The sequence below is a fragment of the Onychomys torridus genome, chromosome 17, assembly GCF_903995425.1.
Source record: "Onychomys torridus chromosome 17, mOncTor1.1, whole genome shotgun sequence".
Classification (NCBI taxonomy): Eukaryota; Metazoa; Chordata; class Mammalia; order Rodentia; family Cricetidae; genus Onychomys; species Onychomys torridus.
This window is the reverse complement of record NC_050459.1, coordinates 34791042-34811326: the sequence shown is the minus strand read 5'-3', so window position 1 is coordinate 34811326 and position 20285 is coordinate 34791042. Positions and strand designations below refer to the sequence as shown.

At 45.2% G+C, this 20285-nt stretch overlaps 1 protein-coding gene across 4 annotated transcripts in view; it reads left to right on the top strand.

The window, feature by feature from the left end:
• Positions 1-20285, top strand: part of Mtus1 (microtubule associated scaffold protein 1) — a 150119-nt gene that overhangs the window by 116834 nt on the left and 13000 nt on the right. For all 4 annotated transcript variants that reach the window (XM_036209488.1, XM_036209489.1, XM_036209491.1 and 1 more), the window contains one exon: positions 6404-6470. In XM_036209488.1, coding sequence (XP_036065381.1) covers positions 6404-6470 — 67 coding nt within the window. The remainder of the gene's footprint in view (positions 1-6403; positions 6471-20285) is intronic.

Genomic DNA, 20285 nt, shown 5'->3' with positions numbered 1-20285 from the left:
GCACACATTACCATGCCTGGCTTTTTACATGGGTATTGAGGATTTGCACTCAGATCCTCTTGTTTTTACAGCAGTCACTCCCAACCACTGAGCCTGCTCCCGAGCCTGCAAGTATTTTCTTAGTAACCCCTTTTCCCTTCCAGAGTCTCTTCGTTGGAAAGATGGTAGTAGAAAGAATGAGGTTGCTCTTCCTCCCAAGGTCATCCTGTTCAGACCTGGCTGATCACTGGGTTCTGGTACACTTCCGACCTTCTCTCTGCAGTCCATCCCCAGCCCTGCTAACAGCCGAGGCTCTGCAGAGCGCTCCATCCTGCTCAGATCCTCTCGTGGCTCTCCAGCTGTCCACAGATGGTCAGATGTGGGAGCCAGGACTCTCAGAAGAGAGTTGAGCAGCAATAGGTGGGAGCCACATGTGGTAGATAGAATGAGAAAGAGCATACAGATATATTATTGATATTTTATATTGATTAGATTGAAATGGGGTTGTAAATGTTTGAGCTGAGTGGGGGAAAAAAAAGACTAAAACTAACTTTTAAGAAAATGTGCCTACCAGGAAGTTATTAAATTATGTATATTTGTTAGGAATGATTCTGATTTATTAACTTGGACTATAGATTTTCATAATTTGACACTAGTGGCCTTTTGCATGTAACCCTCACTGCCCAGCTGCTCAGCTGTGTATTAGGGAGATGAAGGAAAGGCAAGATGGAGTTAGTATTTGTTAATAATACCTGGCACTTAGTAAGGACTTGCTTATCTTCTTAAATGCTCACCCAAACAATGATGAATGGGAATGTACAAATAAGAAAATCAAGGCACAGGGTTTAGTGACTCGGGACAGCAAGGGGTGTCGATCCTGCCTGCCGCTCTCCTCGGATTCCTGCACAATCAGACCTTCCCGAGTGAGCACCACTCCATCATGACCTGCACCCCCACACACAGACTGAGTCCACAGACAGTAAAAGTCAAATGCTAATTGAGTAAAGAAGGCAGCCCTGCCTTCACTGTGCTTCTGTGTGCACAGATCCAGGAATGTGCCTGAAGCAAGTAGGAATCTATCTCTAAGGGCCCCTTCTGACAGGAGCCTCCCAGGGAATATGCAGATGTGATGTTGTTCATAACAGTCTTTTTGGTCCAGATGAACTTGGCCACTAAAACACAAGCCATGTAGTTTCCGGTGCTCATTGAGGCAAGAATAGATGGGGCTGTGGAATAAAATGGTCCCGGGTTCAATCTATTGAGTGATATTTTGTTAGTCCACAGCATGAAAAACTCTTAATGAGTTTCAAGATTTTGTTTGTTTTTGTTTTTGTTTTTCAAGACGGGGTTTCTCTTTGTAGTTTTGTGCCTTTCCTGGAACTCTTTGGAGACCAGGCTGGCCTCGAACCCACAGAGATCCTCCTGGCTCTGCCTCCTGAGTGCTGGGATTAAAGGCATGTGCCACCACCACCGGGCGAATTTTTTTTTTTTTAAGTTCTCTTGTACATGTCCATGATGACTTGGCACCAATGCTATTGGATGAGGCAGAAGATCATGGAAGGAAGCAAGTGATGGAGCACATGGCTCACACCATGGGAGGCAAGAGGAGAGAAAGAGACCAGGCACAAAGAATATCCTTTAACACCCCGCTTTGAGTAACTTACTTCCTCCAACCAGGTTCCACCTCCTAATAGCCCATTGAGCTCTGAGCTTGTTTGTGGACTAGCCCACTGATGAAGTTAGCATCCTTGTGATTCAGTCATCTCTCAACAGCACCAGCATGGTGGGGTGGTCAAGCCTTAAGTGCTTGAGTGTATTAGGAGGGTGCTTCCATCCAAACCACAGCAGAATGGCTGTGTAATAGTGCCTCTGCTGAATCAAGCTCAGGTCTTCTATATCTACCTTGGGTCTTCTAGCTCTACTCTCTACCCACCCTCTGGACTCTTCTTTTATTTTCTATATGGTAGGTCCTCACTCTGTGCTTTTTTGGTGTCAATTCAATTATTTGTGTTTGATACATGTATATCTGTGCATCACTTAGTTGCAGTGCCCACAGAAGCCAGAAGAGGGCGTCAGATCCCCAGGATCTGGAATTATAGACAGTTGTAGGCTGCCCTGTGGGTGCTAGGAATCGAACCTTGGTCCTCTGGAAGAGCAGTCAGTGCTCTTAACCACTGAGCCATCTCTCCAGGCTCTGTTTATACTTTTAAAAGATAGAAGTTCATTGAGAGCAAGAGTCTGCCTCCAGTTCTTTCTTATAAACCCATCCCAAGAATTGTAGCGGACAGAACATACATGAGTGGACAAGGTGAAGGGAGAAGATGGGACCCCAGATATATTTTACAAGATGCACACAAAATCCTCAAGTAAATGTTATTCACTCCTCCTTGGTTTCATAACCAGTGATGTTCGCTGGCTGCCTACTGTGTACAAGGCACTGTTACGAAACAGCTGAAAGAGAAAGACAGGGAAAGTTAAGCAATTAAAATTCTCTTAACCCTTTCCTTCTTTTGTACCCATTATTGAAACATTTGGACACTGTTAACCAGCATCAGTGTTAGTATGCCAGAGCCTTCAGTAAAGGGTCTCTAGGCAGATAGAATCTATCCTAGGTTAGCCCCTTTAAAAATAAAAATGGGGGGAAACGAGGGGATTGGATTTAAATGATGCTAGCAGTCATCTTTATGTCTCAGATTCAAAGAAGAAGAAAAAAAGAGGTGTCCACAGTGATAAAAGCACTGTGGGGATGATATGGAGGAAATCAGACATAGCCACGTCCGAACTGTCTGATGCAGCTCTTTCCTGTAAATCTTCCTGTGTCGTGGAAGCCACTCAGTAGCCAGCAGAATTCAGGCACACCAGTGGACGACAGCCAGCCACTAAGTGCTTGCATCCCAGTGACCCTAATTAAATTCTGGAGAATCCCACTTTTTTTCCTCCTTAGAGCACTTCATATATTTAATGCACAAGCATGAAAGCATCTTTGTCTGGATTTCCACCTTGCTCTCTAGTCTCATTGTTGGGGGGAGGGGGGTCTGCATGTTACAGTACAAAGATAATCAAATAAACTTCTCCTCTGGACTATAAATGGTTTATCATCTAAGACAGAGACACTAACCTAAGCAGCTGAAGCAAACAATCTGTCTCTAACGGGCAGAATGTATTTATCATCTGGGAGTAAATAATAAGTACACTTAAAGGACAAGCAGCCCAGACAGTCCTGTAGAAACTAACAGTATGTCTGCCATAGTATGAACTCTATGATGTGCATTTTGAGTAGAACCTACTTAACACCCCAGGTTTCCCATGGCCCTGTGCTGTTTCCCCCCAGATGATGTCATCTGCTTTGATTGATGTCAAAAGAATTGGTCCCAGACATTTTCCCTCTTAAGTTCCAAGCTCCCTGAAGGCAGTAGCTTGCTATGTTTTAATTTTCTTACATATCATTATGGTATAGGATATGAAATGTACTTTAGTTGGTACTGAGTAATAACTCATAATTCAGAAGGATAAATGTCCCTTCTGGGCATTTTGGGGGGAGGGGATGCTGCCTCTGACATTTAACTTTCCAGGCAGTGTATAAGATGAGTTAGGTTAAGAAAGCCAGGCATCCAGAGAGGGTAGCATGGACAAGATCTTGGAGGAAGGGTAGCCTTTGACTTGCGTAGATGAGTTTGGGACGGTGGACAGGAGCTGGACAATTGCAGTCCATGGATGGGGACACACACACACACGTTGTGGTTTCCAGAGAAAAAGCTCAGCTTCAGGTACAGGCACCGTCCTTGAGCTCCACACCTAGTCCTGGTGTTGTGTTTGTAATACATACGCTCAACTGGAGGCTCCATTGTGTAAGGAAGTTTATATGCACAAAGAATATTGAAAATAACCCTCTAGGGGTAAAGAAATCCCTTCTAGGGTTCAGTACTGGGTTCTAAAGAACCAGGACCAGAACAGAGGTGACACTGAGAGCGAAATTCAGAGGGTTAGAAACCCGCTGTGTAGGAAGAGTTGGACCGGCTGTCACCCTCTTAACCCCCCCCACCCCACCCCTTCCCGCATGCCACCTCTGGCCACTGAGGAAGAGAGACAAGTGGCCTTGATATCTTCTTGCTGTTTAGCACTGGCAGAGGGCTGAGGATGTGTTAAGGGCTGTAGAGTTAGGAGAGCTATCCACACCCACACTGAAATCGATTGATTCCAAAACTCCATTGATAAGGTAGCCGCCCTCGTGTATTTGTGGAAGCGTGCGTGGCTTTTCCAAAGTTCTTGGAAGATGAGCTTCTGCCATCTTCCTCTCAGTTCTCATGTACTGGGAGAAGAGAGAACGTTTTCCTGCCTTTTGCCCCTCTTCCGTTTGCAGCTTGGCTGCTGTTTATCTGAAGTGTATGAATAAAATTAAGGCTTGACTTGAAAGTACGAGAAAAATCAGGGTGTGGTGGCACATTCCTGTAATCCTGGAACCGAACCAGGGAGGCTAGGGCAGAGGAGAGCAAGTATGAGACCAATAATACGTGGGTTATCCTATTGTCCTCAAACTTTAATTTTTGCGTCAGAAAAGCAGCTGTTTATTATTTTTGAAATTTGGAGTTCCTGATTGGTAATTAATTTCAGCACAACTTAAACTGTTAAAACATTTTAGGATTCCATTAAGCATCAATGTGTAAATGTACTGGTGGGACAATGTACTTTAAAAATTCTAGTCGCTATTACCCATCCATATATATATGGTCAAATATGTGTGATCTCCAACTCCCAGGTCCACACTTCTGGTCTCTAAGATGTGAATGGACAGTACCCTCCATCGTAATGTCTAAAATTCTAAATCACAACAGGGCCCTCTGCTTGCCCTTCACCTAGTTCATCATGCCTTTAGTATGTGGGTTTTGAAGAACGAGTTTCCCTTTTCTATTAGTGTGATCATCTAATGACCTCAATTAGAGAGGGGAGTAAAAAGGCTCACACATCTAAAAATAACTCCATTATCCACGCAGAGAGGGTCCCCGTTTCTGTTTCTTCCGCCCTAGCTGATATTAAGTAAGAGGCTATCGATCAGGGTAATGTCTGGCTCTCATTTCTCATAAATGAAGGGCTGTGGCTTTAAGTAATCGCGGGCTGCCTGTGCCAGAGGCAGGAGCTGCAGTATCAGCTTCTGTGGGGGAGAGAGGAGTCTGAGGCAGTAACCTGCAGGACGCAGGGAGAGGCCACCAGGGCCAATGGCGCTCCTCCCGACTGAGCTTTGACTGTGGGCAGACCCGACCCGTGGGAGGCGGGGCCACCTGTGCGCTTCTCGGACAGTGCAGGGGGTGGGGGAGTTGGAGACCGAAGCTGGAAAATGGGCTGCCCCAGCAGCAAAATGTGCCTCTCTCCTCCCTGTGCAGCACCTCGGGTAATTAGTATTTGTTTACAGTGCGCTTCTGGAAGGGTGTCAGGAACTAATGCAGACCCTGTCTGGAACCAAGGGGAAAAGTACTTTGAATGAGAAGCAACTCCAGCCTGCAGAGGCCAGACTTAGGATCTCTGCCATACTGTGCGGTCCAGATGCGGGAGCCCCACATCTGAGGTGATCCCAGGAAGGGCATTTTCAGAGAGCTTGGAAATCCTCTGACTTCTCAGCTCCACGCTGGTGCCAGGGAATGTACATCTTGAGGAGCCGTGTTTAATGATTGTGTTTGTATAAGTATGTGTGTGTGTGGATGTGTGATTGCTACAGACCTACAGGTAACTAGAAAATTATTCTTTGTCGCAAGATTGATATTTGCCTTTTTCTTTTAAACACTGAAACAGCCTTTACTTCACTTCTGTCAAATCTATTTAGAATTATAGTTGCTCGGTGATGTAATAATCTTTGGAAACTGGTATATAGCTGGGTGAAATCAATTTATTTTCATCTTGAAGAGATTAAATTTGGTTTGTCCTGGTTTAAAAACAAACTTTCTTTCTTTTTTAGAGTATAGGATTGGCCTTGTAAGAAAAGTTTTTCATTTGTGGATGTGGGACAAAGTCCATATAAGTACCTATGTTTAGAACATTAAATATTTATCTTAAACTGATTAGGCCTTTATTGTCCTTGGAAGGGGAGAATGCATTATGTCTTAAGTACAGTATACATTAGCTGAAACGGTCTATGGGTCTGCAGTGAGCACCAGGCGCAAAGCAAATATTTGTAAATGAGCCATTCAGTTCTTCAAAGGCAAGTTTCTCCAGGACCTGGGAAAATACAGATTTTCAAAACGCAAAAATTCCTTCACGTCAAAGGGACATCTGTGTTTTGCTTTGTTTTGAAGGACACAAACTGTTAGCTTAAGTGATTCTTATCTTGGCTTCTCGATTCTGGGTCTCGTTTTCCTAGCAATGACAAATGTGTACCTTATTGAAAAGGGACCCTCTTCAAAACATTGGTAACCTGATGTGTGTTTTCCCACAGCGGGAGGAAGCCTTGAAGCAACACAAAACCCTCTCTCAAGAACTTGTCGACCTCCGGGGAGAGCTAGGTAAGAGCCTGTTTTCCTTCCTCGGTAAAGTTTACTGAAATTGACAAACACACTCTTCCTTCTGCTCAGTAGCTGGAGCTCCACACTGGCGGTGGTTACTTCTCCCTCTCTTGTATCTGTGCAAACACTTACTACCGACATTGACATTGCTTTTGAATCCTGGCAGTGTGACCTCAAGTTCACAGAATTCCTGGCACTGGTCTCTGAGTAAGCTAACAGAGCTTTCTGATGACCAAAGCATGCTTCATACCGAGGAGACAGGGACAGAATGATTTTTTTTTTGTAGGTGTGTGTGATTATTGTGTGGATTCCTGTTGAATAATTACATTGTGTTGATTTTTTTTTTTCCCGGAACCACTTTTTGTAGTAAAGAGTGTTGGAAAAAAGGTCACTTTCTCTGAGAAGAGTGGTTACATTACACATCTCAGGGATGGTGTGTGTGTGTGTGTGTGTGTGTGTGTGTGTGTGTGTGTGTGTGTGTTGTGAGTATACCAAGTAAAAGGGTGCTGCTGCTTGTTAGGACCTCCCATCACATCAGAACAAAGACATTCTACGCTACTCAAATAGTCAGGACGAGCTAGGGAGGAATATCTACCAACTCTTGGAGCAGTGTGGGGTGGAGCGACCCCTCAGCCTAGGAATTGGCTTGATTTAGTTAGCTTCAATTGGATCTGGAGCTGCTCAGTAAAAGGTCACTTGCCTGGTCCTCTGCTTTGCCTGCTGACAGGCTGTTCAAAAAGTATGCACAACCTAAGTTCTTCAAAAGGAACAGCTGGAGATAGAGCAAATTTTGTTCATTTATTTCTCAAAGAATCCTGTTCTTCTCGGAGAACCAGACCCTAGTTTAATCACTGCCAATCTAACTGCTGACCTGGAATATCTGTCAGTAACTACACTGGTCCAACCAAGGTGGAGGTCAAGGGCCAGTGCATGTGGGGTCAAGACTGTGCCCTTCCCTACTCCTTGTACCTCCCAGTGGGAGTTGAAGCCAATTCATAGCTAACCCTTGAGATTCATGACAGCAAATGAGCCATCCGCGCTGGCATCAGGTTGTAGAAAGGAAGGAGGAGCCTTGTGGAAAAGCAATTTTAGGACAGGCGAAAATGCAGACACTGACTGATGGGTAGACTTGTGCTAACCAGGACAGAAGCCACAGCCTGGGCGGCCCCAATCCCAGATCCTGTGAAGGCCTCCCTCCCGCTGTCCTAATTTGATCTGGCTGCCTCCCTTTCGGTTACTCAATGACCAGCTCAATGTGTTTGTGCCTTAAGTACCGTAATGGATACGGAGTTAGGAGATGAGGAAAAGAGGGCTTTTTGTAAGTTTTCAGTGTTCTGTGCGAACGCATTGGAGGTGGAGATGGGCACATTCAGATTTCTACTCTCTGAGAGAAGTCAGGACGAGACAGAAGGGGACACCGAGCTCTCATTGCCTCCGCCTGAATGGTGACCCTCTCTTCACAATTGAGCAATTTAGAAGGGAGCCCCGGTCCACAGCACTTCCGAGTTATCACAGGGCCTGTCAGGAAAAAGACATTCTTTGTACTCACCTCCCTGCCTGAGATAAGGAGAACGTGGCCTGGTGTGTGTTTCCTGACGCTGTCAAAGTGTCAGGATGTTATGGGTGGCCTGTCCACATTGTTTGGTCACCCTAGGCTGGACTTGGGAAATGGTGTCATTTCTGCTAACCACTGAGTCAGACAGGCTTGCTTAAGTACCAGCGCTTGCAGAAGGACCAGCACAGGCATTTGGGAAAAGGGCTGGTTTGGCCAGTGAACAGAGGAGAGTCCTTTAAACACGTGTGAGGGAGCTGGCTAGAAAGAAAGTTAGTTGTTGAAGCTTTCCACTGGATTTGTGTCGTGGGCCAGAGCGGAAAAAGATAAAGTTTACACATCAAAGCTCAAACAAACCTCAGTTTTCCAATTTGAAGCGATAAAATGTATAGGACTGTGGTGTCACAGTATCCGGGATCAAGTCCTTGGGTTGGGAGCTGGGTGACCCTGTCAGGTCCCGTCTCTCCTGTTCCAGTCTTATTCTCTCTAAAGTGACAGTGTACATGTGTATGCTCCAAGGATGGTCATGAGGCTCACATGAGGCAAAAACATTATAAAGCACCCATATCTGGTGTTAACTGCTATTAACCAGACATACTTGGATGTCTGCTGTTTTATGTTATTGTTATGGTATGTGCCTTAATCCCAGTCCTCAGGAGGCCAAGGCAAGAGGATCACTTCAACTCCTAGGCCAACATAGTGAGTGAAAGGCCAGCCTCAGCTATGCAGTGAGACCCTGACTCAAACACACACACACACACACACACACACACACACACACAGAGAGAGAGAGGGGGGGGGGGAGGGGGAGAGAGAGAGAGATTCAGGTTCACAGCTGTGTAGTGATTGGCCACATTGCCTTTTTGTGCAAGCATAAACCATACCATGGGAAGCAATAGTAAGTAGATGAAATACTATCAGAAATTCCCCAGAACAGGTTCATCACACTCAAATGCAAATGAGACCCAGCCAGTCGGTTGCTGCTATATTGGCATTTAATGTGGGGTTAGTGGTGTGGATTTTTATTCATGCACTCCCCGTTAGGAGTGACTTAGCACATTTGAGTACATAGACTCTGACTCACTAAGTGAAAACTTTGTGTATGTTGCTGGATTGGTGTGGTTTGAAGAGAATAGCAAATACCTGCAGTGGTGGTCCTAGTACCCGACACATTCTAGGCTACTTAAGAAAGGGCTGCTGTCTTCCTGCTCACCATCCCTTCCACCATCAGAGTACCTACCCACTGCTTCCCTCAGCGTAACCCGGGCTGTCGGTGTCACGGGTCAACTGGGTGATCTTTCCTTACCTTCTCCCTGAAAATTGGGACAAGATTCTCAAACTACTAAGGATTATGGTGAGTGAAAGACAGCCCATAAACCCTGGAACACTGCAATTCAAATAGCCTGTTCTTTCTCCCTTCAGGATCTACTGCTTTCCTTCCGTCTCCACCATCCACCGACGCTGGATGTCTTCTCATTTGGAGCCCTGATAGTCTCTTCCTAAGCTAAGCCTTCTGTTCTGACATGCAACCAGCATGTTTCTCCTATCTGATCCTCGTGCCTTTGTGGAAAGCCTATTTGCTTGGGCAAACTTTTTCAAGAAACCCCTCTGTCACACAGAACACAACCATGAGGTTCCTCCTACGCCAGTGACGCTCATACCTTGCACAGATGTAGTTAACATATCGGTGTTCTTGACTTATCTTTCAGACTCTGTGGTCCTTAATTGAGGAGACGCTTTCCTGCTGCTTCTTAAAAAAAAAAAAAATCATAATGAACTTCCATTTGCATAGCTTATTGATGTTTATCTGCACCTGGGAGTTTATAATTTAAAGCCCAGTGTACCACCATTATTTCAGTCAAACATGTTTTATATAGAATAAAGTTTCATCGTTCCATCCCATTTTTGTTGGAGACAGGGTAGTACTATGTAGACTAGGCTGGCTTTGAACTCAGTCTTTGTGTCTCTGTCCCCATTAGGTTTTTTTTCCCCTTTCTATTACATTTCTTTGTGTGTGTATCCACATGCATGTGCCCCAGCACATGGATTGAGGCCAGAGGACAGCTTGCAGGATTGGGTTCTCCCCTTCCACGCTGTGAGTTCCAGTGATGGAACTCTGGATCTCAGGTTTGGTGGCAAGCCTGATCCCCTGAGCTATCCAGCCAGTCCATCAGCTTTCACAGACACTCATATAATCTACACCTGCATGGAACGCTTCTGTAATCCCAGAAGACTTCTTGAAGTCTCCCCTCCCTTAGGAGCAAATACTGATCTCATTTTTTTAATGACCAGCTATCAGTTTGTCTCTTGTAGAATTTCATGTAAATGGAAGTGTAGTGTGTATTCATTTGAGTCTGGCTGCTTTGGCAGATGATCATGCTTCTGAGGTGTTTTCATGTGTCTTTGGATTCTTTTAACAAGCCCAGTACTTTTCCAGGTCACACACACCCCGTAGCCTCCACTAAAGACATTACTAACGACTATGGGTCCTCTACAGCAGCAGCTCTCAACCTGGGGGTCACAACCCCTCTGGGGGTCGAACAACACTTTCATAGGGGTCACATATTAGATATTTACATTACAGTCAGTATACAGTAGAAAAAAATCAGTTATGAAGTAGCAATGAAAATAAGTTTATGGTTGGGGGTCACCACAACATGAGGAACTGTGTTAGAGGGTCGCAGCATTAGGAAGGTTGAAAACCACTGATCTACAGAGTGGTATGTCACTAAGCCCATACGATCATGACTCACTGGTGTATTTTTTTAAGCCCATCCTTCCTGAGCTGCAGGTGAGTTCTGAGAGGCACCGCCTCTAGGTGAGCTAGCTTAGGGGGATGACACTTTCTCTTGGATGGCCCATTGCTTCCAGAGTCTTCTGCATATCTTCTTACTCTAACCCATGCATCCAACCCTCAGAGTCTGGGAGGCATGAGTTGAGTCACCCAGGACAGCCACTGACTCACACTTATATTACAACACCCTCTATTATGTACACACATATCAGTCTGGGTCCTAAGTTCTTCCTCAGCGTTCCTGGAGCCATAATTTCATTCATGGAAGATATTACCATGGCTACCCAATAGGTTGCATATCTTGCCATCAGGCCACATTTCCCTTTTCATGGGCTCTGGAGATTGCACTGGTATATTTATTTGACATTGTAACACCCACTGCCTTTCTTGCGTTATTGTTGTTGCTGTTGTTGTTTTTCCTTTCTTTAGAGCCTGACTTTGTGTCTAGGTGCTCTTCTTCTTTTTTTTTTTTTTTTTTTTAGTTGAGGATGGAACCCCGGGCCTTGCGCTTGCTAGGCAAGCACTCTACCACTAAATCCCCAACCCCAGAAGAGTTGTATTTTTTTTTTTTTCTTTTGGTTTTTCGAGACAGGATTTCTCTGTGTAGCTTTGTGCCTTTCCTGGAACTCACTTGGTAGTCCAGGCTGGCCTCGAACTCACAGAGATCCGCCTGCCTCTGCCTCCTGAGTGCTGGGATTAAGGCGTGAGCCACCACCCCCGCCCGGCTTTTTGTTGTTGTTTTTCAAGACAGGGTTTCTCTGTGTAGTTTTGGTGCCTGTCCTGGATCTCAATCTGTAGACCAGGCTGGAACTCACAGAGGTCCACCTGGCTCTGCCTCCTGAGTGCTGGGATTTAAAGGCGTGTGCCACCACCTGGCTGTAGGTGCTCTTTCTATTCCTGGTTTCCTGCAGGTCTCGGGTGTGGTCGCATTCACATCTATCTGCCTCTCCGGCACAGGTTACCTTTGTGCTGGTGTGCTTTCTCCTCTGTGTGCTACTCTTCTGTTCTTGCTTCTCGACTCTTCATTTACTCATTTTTAAAATGAGTCCTGTTTAAAACATCTTGACTTCAGCCAAGTTTCACCCAAGTCTTTGAAACAAGCTAAGACTTTGTACTTAGCTATGTGTTTATGTGCCTTTCCCCTCCATCGAGGGCTACAAGGTCTTCAAAGGTTCCTTCTCTGTCTCTTGACTCCTTCAGGTGTGTAGGCCTGGGGTGCACGGATGCATAGACCACAGTTAAAGAATGGATTTTGCAACCCAAGATGGTGACAGGGAAGGTGGGCATCTCCTTGTAGTGTGCAAATGTCTGAGGGGTTCTAGGCCCAAACATTTCCTTCCATAGAACTGCTTTAAAAATGATATTTCTGACTTTCAGAATGAGTGATAATATCGATGATGTATAATTCCATTGGAAGTGCGATGTCTCACCATGACAATGGTTTACCAGATTCTCTTGAATGTCAGTCTTTGCAGAATTTACTGTTACAGTCCATGGTCAGTATCTAAAGCAAATTTTGCCTCCGAGAAAGTCATTCTGATTCTTTCTGGAGTTGTGTTGAACAAAAAGTGGTGTATGGCAGCCTCTCACCATAATCTTGGAGGTCCCCATTGTCCTTAAAATTACATTTTTTTCTTCTATATAAAGAAAAAGATTTGTTAGTTTGTTGTAGTGTTAGGGATCAAACCCAGGGCATTTCACATGCTAGACCAATCCTCTATGGAGCCACACCCCTAGCCCCAAGGAAGACATATGTATATATGTGTGTATGTATGTATGTATGTGTGTATTAAATTTAGCCATAAGTTGGGGCTAACTCCCATATATTTTTATTAATTATCACTGATTTTTTTGTATTTCTTGAACTAAATGAGATTTTAACCCTTAATACACTAACATTGCTAGAATCCCTGGGATAAGTATGTTAAAAACCTCAGTGTTTTCCCCTCTGTATGTGAAAATTAGGACAGATGTTGGGGACATTTTCCAAGTTCTAATCATTCCTAAAAAAAAGCAATATTCAGCTCTAAGTAGTTTGTGTCATATAAAAGAAATTGAGGTTCGAAAGCTACTTTGCTTTCCAACAGTAGGGCAGTTCCAAAGCCAGAGGGTTTGGATAAGAACCCAAAGTGGCCAGGCTACCAGATTTCTGTTAGTCCTGCAAAGTACTTCGTGTATCTAAAACACTGGAAAATCATTTGAAATTAATACTAGCATGGTGGACAACTAATAACTTTTGGGATCCTTCTCCAATCAAAGGTGTCAGAAGAAGTAACTATTGCTCAATCGGAATATCTTCTTACCTATTTAAAAAGTTAAGTTGTCAAAAGCAGACTATAAGCCACCTGGTGAGCACTCACCCAGTGAGCTGTAGACCCCCCACATCCTGGGGAATGTGTTAACGCTTTCAACTGCCCAGTTCTGACTATAAGTACAACTATACAACAAGGCTGGCTGTCTACAGTGATTTAGACACTCTATAGCTGATTACAAGAGGGACTTTTTTTCTTTCTTTCTTTCTTTTTTTATTTATTTTATTTTTTTTTTTAGTAGAAGTAATGAAATAGCAGCATGAGGAAACTCCACCTAGAGGTTTTTTTTGTTTTGTTTTGTTTTTTAAATCTTAATGAGGTATTTGAAGGAGTTGATAGCTACCCCAGACTTGTTATCTATATCTATCCTAAATTTGAATATAATTGGCTATATTGCTTTGTGAAAGTCCATGTTCTTTTACCTACAGACAGGCAAACTACTGCCAACAGTATTTTGGCATGAGACTTCTTGTCCTGTTTTTTTTTCCTAACTCTAAAATCTCAAATTTTCCTCACTCCGGGGTCACTTGTCTAGAACAGTAGTTCACAAACGTTACTGTGAGATGAAACAGATTTTCCTGTTCTCACACCCACCAATTCTGACTCAGTTAGTTTGGGATGGAGTCCAGGCATCGCCACTTTAAATATCGTCCAGGTGCTTCTGACACCAGAGCACCTGGGACTACATCCTGACACCCCACTCACTGTCTAGAATGTTGCTTTTATGTGGAAAGGTGTCTAAAAACTAAGCAAGCATACTAACATAAATGGCTCCAAGAGACTTCAGTTCATTCCTATATGTTGAAAGTTTATGCATGCCTGAGGACTTGTACCAGCACTTTGTGATTCTGCTGCCCTTAAAAAACTAATAATCTGGTAGGAGGCAAGAGGGACTAGAGAGTGAGTAAGTGACTGGGAGTTACTGCATCATTTTTGATTGACACCTGGTCCTTTACTCTGGGATTCCTGTTCTCAGGCCTGCGTCTTAAGAACACATTGCCACTGACTCAGCCATGCTTGTCTCTGATCCACTTTCCATCCTAGATTTTTTTTTTTCCATGTATATGTGGTGTGTGTGTGCTGCTCTGCAGCCTGCAGTTGGCTAGTGCATGAGATGAAAACAGCCCCCAAAGCCTTCAGATCTGCCCCCAGTTGGGAGGAAGGACACTGGCAAGGAGAACCAGCTCCAGGGAAGCCCAGCGGGGCACCTCCTTCAGAAGGCAGCAGATAGGCTGAGAGGACCAGATCACCACCTACCTGCCAGCAGGACTTTGTCATAACTAATCCCTTTAAGAAAAAGAGGCCAGGGAAACATGGTGCTTCCACCCATCTTTCAGTCTCTTGTGGCTCCAGGGGAGAATTGAGCTATGGCCACCCTTGGTGTCTGCACTAACTTCTCCCAGACTGGGGAAGGTGACCAGTTAGATCCAGTTTGGAATTCTGTGTTGAGACACAGAGGATTCAGGGTCTCAATTCAGGTCTGCCTTCCCAGTTCCATTTGGTAAAATGAGACTTATTATGGTGGGTGGTACCTGCTTAGCAGCTCAGAGCCCTGCATGAAAATATACACTTGCGAGCCTTTTGCAAGGTCTGAAGTAAGTGTTAGAGTGGTATTACATTAATTTATGGGGGAGTAGATTTAATGGTATGGCCAGGGTATTTTTTGTTCTGTTTTTTTTATTTTAATTGATTCTTTGTGGATTTCACATCATGTATTCTGCCCATGCCACCCCCCCCCAAACAAAATCCATTCTCTGCCCATGCAACCCCCCCAACCAAAACAAAATTTAAAAGAAAAACTAAAGAATAAAGGAGGAAGAATCTTGATGTGGAAGTTGTAGCGTGGTCCTGGTGAGTCACACATTTTACCCTTTAGAACAGATTTCTTTAATTACAAGTGTTCATTGCCATGAGTCATCGGTCTAGTTGAGGCCTCTGGCTTCTGCTATACAATCAATAATGGGCCATCACTGGGACTCCTCTTGGATATCCTGTTTTCCTGTGTCGTGGAGATCCTGCAGCTTTGGATCTGTAGATTCATCCCCTTCATGGCTTCAGCAGCTGATAGATGGGGTGGATGTTGGGATATCGTATCCCTGGTTCTGGGCTTAGATGGTAGCTGGATTAGTCCACCAGGTTTCCCATCATCACTACCAGGGTGAGCCCTCCAGGACTGCCTCAGCTAGCTCGCCCAGTGCAGCCTGCATTGAGGAGCTGGGCCAGTTCTCCTGCTCTCAGGCCTTTGGCATTCATCCCACCAGGGCCAGCTCTACTGTTTATCCCAGGTGAGGTGCAGGGCCCGATCTCCCGATTGCTGTAGGGAGCATGGAGAGTTGGGTTTGGCTTTCTTGCTCTCACACACTCGGGGCCAGCTCACCTGCATGCCAGCCAACAGGGTCAGCTCCAGTGTTCTGCCCAGACAGGCTGTAGAGCCTGCTCTCCCAGATGCTATAGCCAGTGAGGGACAGGCAGGGCCAGCTCTCCCACGCTCATGACCCTGGGGCTAGCTCTCTTTGCCTGCCTCAGGCGGCAAAGGCTGAGGGGGAAGGGTGTCTTTCCCTCACCCATGCCACCATGTGGCAGATGGGTGGGGGTGTGGGGAGGTCTGCTCTCATGCCCTCAAGAGCCACTGGCTCACCTGCAACCCCGACAACAGGGTCAGCTCTACTATGCTGCCCAGGTGAGGTACAGGGCTAGCTCTCCCACCACCACAGGCGATGGGGGGTTGGGGTGGGGTTTTCCCTCCCTTGTGCAGATAGTTTTATAAAAAGTCAATAATAACCCAAAAGTTACGATTTGTGGGAGATTTTGAAATTGTTCACATAGATTTGTGGGCATCATGCACAAGAGCCATCAATCAGCAAGCCATTTATAGCTAATTTTGAAATTTAGAGGAGAGCCTTGTCTACCATGAGTCTCCCAGGTTACCTTTGGGAGAAACAAAATCTGAAGGTCTTAATTCTAGATGACCCCCAACCCCCAACCCACCACCCCTCATGCACTTGTGCCCTGCCACCCTGAGCTTAGACTTGCTGTACAGCATATAACAACTCCACATTAGCCTTTATCAACAGAGTGTGGTTTTTTGGTGTTTGTTTGTTTTTTCACTCTGTGAATCATTGCACCAAGGTCTGGAAAGTCGGAAATGTCTATTGGTCACACACTCTGGATCCCACCTTTCTCAGTTAGTTTTTTTCAGCAACATCTTTGCTTTTAAAGGAGGTTAGGCCCATACTTGCCCTGGAAGTGTATCATGATAGGACTTCATGGAGTAATAGTGGGCAGTAATCACGGGGCAAGGCCTTGTCTGTGGTTCTGGATGGGTACAGGAGAAGTGACAGAAAGGTATCAGCTGTGCGCTGAAGAAGGGCATAAAGGAACCAGCACTACAAGCAGGTGGAGACTGAGAGGAGGCCCCAGAGCAGGCAAGGCACATTGGACACAAGCGCCCCTGTTTCCCTCATAAGTGATGCAGAGGAGGGGAGCCCTGGAGGGGTTCTGCACACAGCTGGCTCCCCAGAAGCCCCTCAGGAAAGTGAGCCACACGACTGGAGAAAGGGACCCTCCCTTTTTCCTGTTTGCCCTTTCCTGTCGCTCTCTCTCACAGGGTACAGAGTCTGCCTGGCTTCCCATGTGAGCTGCACCTCCCACACTGTGCTTGTCCTTCCCACTGTGTTTTTAGGTCTGTTTGTAGAAGAAACAAATCTCCTGAAAGCCAGGGAAGTTTGGTGTCCAGAATATAAAGGACAATAGTAGTAAGCTGATTTGAGGAGGAGGCTCCAGCACCAACCTGCTATGTGTGTGTATATACCTACCTTTTGTTTTGTTTTTACGTTTTCCAGACAGGGCTTCTCTGTGTAAGAGCCCCGGCTGTCCTGGAACTCTGTAGACCAGGCTGGCATCAACTCACAGAGATGAGTTGCCTGCTGCCTCTGCCTCCCAACTGCTGGGATTAAAGGTGTGGACCATCACTGCCCAGCTTCATATTTATCATTTTTAATCCTAGACAAATCATGTTCTTTTAAGCGTGTGTGTGTGTGTGTGTGTGTGTGTGTGTGTGTGTGTGTGTGTGTGTAGATAGTGTGTGTGGAGGGTTGGTGCTGAAGATAAACTCTAACCATTATATTCTGTTTTTAACTTCTAGCGTGACTCCAGGGAATTTATAATTAGGTTTGAGTCCGCTGGTAATAACAATAGGAACATATAACACACATTTAAATGATTGAGCACAGGGCCAGGCACTTCTCACATGTTATATTTAATTCCATAGGGAAAATACCAGTGTTGTCTCTATTTTAGATGTGAGGAAAAATGTGAGCGACCTTTGCAAATCACATGGTAGGCAACTAACCTGAGTGCCGGAATTGGAACTGGTACTCTGGCTTTATTCGATGAAGGTGCTTGTGTTCTCAAGCATTGAAGATATTGTTAGTTGTGGCTCATGAGAAGCTGCTACTCATATATTCAAAAGAAGGCAGCTCTGTATCATTTCCAAGATACTGACATTGTCAGGCCGTGGCTGTGTAGTGTTTTCTTCCATAACAACATTCATCAGTCAGCAAAGGGAAATCTGTCTCTGTGAGATGGAAATAATCAGTCCAGCTGCCCCCCCCCAAACCCCCTACAGAAATCCCTGGGGACTGATTAAGTATGGCTTCATTTCCTCTCTGCTAGGGGTAACTGCCAAAGGGCCTGAGATTAGTATGATTCTGTTTTCCCAAGGTCAGACTTGACCACACAGTGGTGCCTTTTCTAGAAGGCGTCCAAATGATTGTTTCTTGTGCAGTGACTTTTCCTTGCTCAAATAGCTGTGATTTAGATGGGCAGGGTGGGGCGGGGCTCCCCAATTTCCCTGCTTTGGCCTTGGCCTAATAGTCTCAGGGCTTATGCATCTCTGAGTAAAAGTGCCAACTTCTATCTTTAACACAGATTTAGACTTTAGAGATAATTTTGGAAAAGTCTATGCCTTTCTTTTTTTAATGCCTAAAAGCTTTTTTTTTCTCTTATCTCCTTGTGATGCTAAGGATTGAATCCAGGCAGTTGTGCATGCTACAAACATAACGTCACTGAGCGACATCTGTAGCCCATGGTTTTGCAGGGAGAGGCTCTTGTACAGGCTAGTCTTGAATGCCCTATCCTCTTGCTTTCTGAATGACAGGCTATCATGTGTCCACCATATACATACATACACACACACACACACACACACACACACACACACACACACACACATTGGGACAGGGTCTCACTCTGCAAATCTGGCTGTCCTAGAACTCACTATATAGACCATTCTGGCCTCTAATTCACATAGATCCACCTGATTGCTGGGGCTAGCTTTTAAAGCTAGCAAGCTTACATACTTACAAGTGTACATCAAGCCTCTCTCTTCCATGTGTGCTTGCTTAATCATGCACAAGCTTTTAAAACTCAGCTAATGGAATGTTTAAAAACAAGGACCAAAATGGTAGATTTTCTAAGCTGAGAGTAGCAATTAGTGCACACCTTTAATCCCAGCACACCAGAGACAGGGCCAGGCAGATGTCTTTGAATTCAAGGACAGCCAGAGCTCCATGGTGAGACCCTGTCTGGGGACTGGGCTCATGGGGGTGGGTGGATGGGTGAATTTTTCTCTTCAAGTAATAACTTCGTTAAAACAACTACTCTTGACAGTATGGGGAAACTCCATGGTCACTCACTCTTAAACCTGGAGGGTCTTCTCCTTTTGTACTGGCTTTGTTAGTTGTCAGATGAACTGAAAGCCGTGGACTTCTAGCAAAGAAGCAAGAGAAAGGCAGACTGAAGATAGGCAAGAGCCAGCACAGGTGACTCTGGAACCCCTCCATGCTATGAGAAATCAGGGAAAATCTACAGCCTGAAATTGTTGGGCGAACACCTTATTCTGCCACCACCCACATATAGTATGTCCCAGCAGATGACAAGGAGCACTCTGAGAGCCCTTAATACACTGCTTCCATGTGCATCCTCCTAAAAAAAGAAGTCAGGGGAATCTCCACCAAATCGCTGCTTCCTTGGGAGCCCAGGCTGTTGATGCAAACTAAAGCCCTTTGTGTGAGTGCGAAGTGTAGCCCAGCTGTTGCACACAGCACTGTAAACAGCAGAAGGTCTCTGCACAGCTGCAGGCTGATGTCACCTTCTGGGGCCTGTCCTACCCTTTGGTTGTTGGAAGCAACAGGAGTGAGCCATCCGCTCTTCCATCTGATCTCTTCTCTCCCTCTTTCCGGTTCCCCCTCCCATCTGTTGCCTCTTCACCAAGCTCAAAAGCTGCACACTGTTTGGGCTACCGGTTTTTGTGTGTTTAAAACAGGAGCAAACAGCCCTATCTGGTGGTTAATGGGAGAGGATTTCTGTATATACTATTTGATTTTAAACACTGACATACTGTAACTATGTATTCAAACTGACAGTAGTCTGATGATAAGCAGATGTGTGAAACTCTGGCAGGTGTAGCATATAAAAAGAAAGCCCTGTGTATCCTTTAGAGCGATGAGGTTCACCAAGATGCTTGTGTACTATGTGTGCTGAACCGCCCGTGTGCCAAGACAATTGTGTGCAAGATGCTTGTATCTGGTGTGAGTTCTTGGATGAGCTTGTTCAGGTTTGCTTGTTATTTGCTGATGTACGAAACTGTAAAAACAGGATTTCCCCCACTAGAAACTGATCTCTTCATTGATTGGCTACAAAGCACTTTTATAGGCTTTTTCCATATACAGGTTTGATGTGAGGCATACAAGGGACCTCATGTAAAAGGCTTCCATCGTTCTGTTCTCATTTTTACATGTTGGAATGTAAGTGTGAAGAGTGTGTTTTACAGTATCTATTCCCAAATGTTTTTCATGACAACCCCTATCATCTGGCTTCCATCCCCCATTTTGGCTCTTCCCTCCAACATCTCTGCTTTGTGGATTGGTTTGATTCTGATTCTTGTCTGTCCATGGTTTTGTTTGTTTTGAGATAGTTTTGCTATGTAGCCCAGGCTGGCCTCAAACTTAGAGATCCTCCACGCACGCTTCAGGCTCCTGGGTGCTGGGATGGCAGGCCTGCAGCACACACTACCACAGTTGGCTCTTCTTTGGACTTTTTAGTTCCCAAGGCACTGTTTAGATATAGATCATGTGGGAGTAAACTTCCCGTCTTCG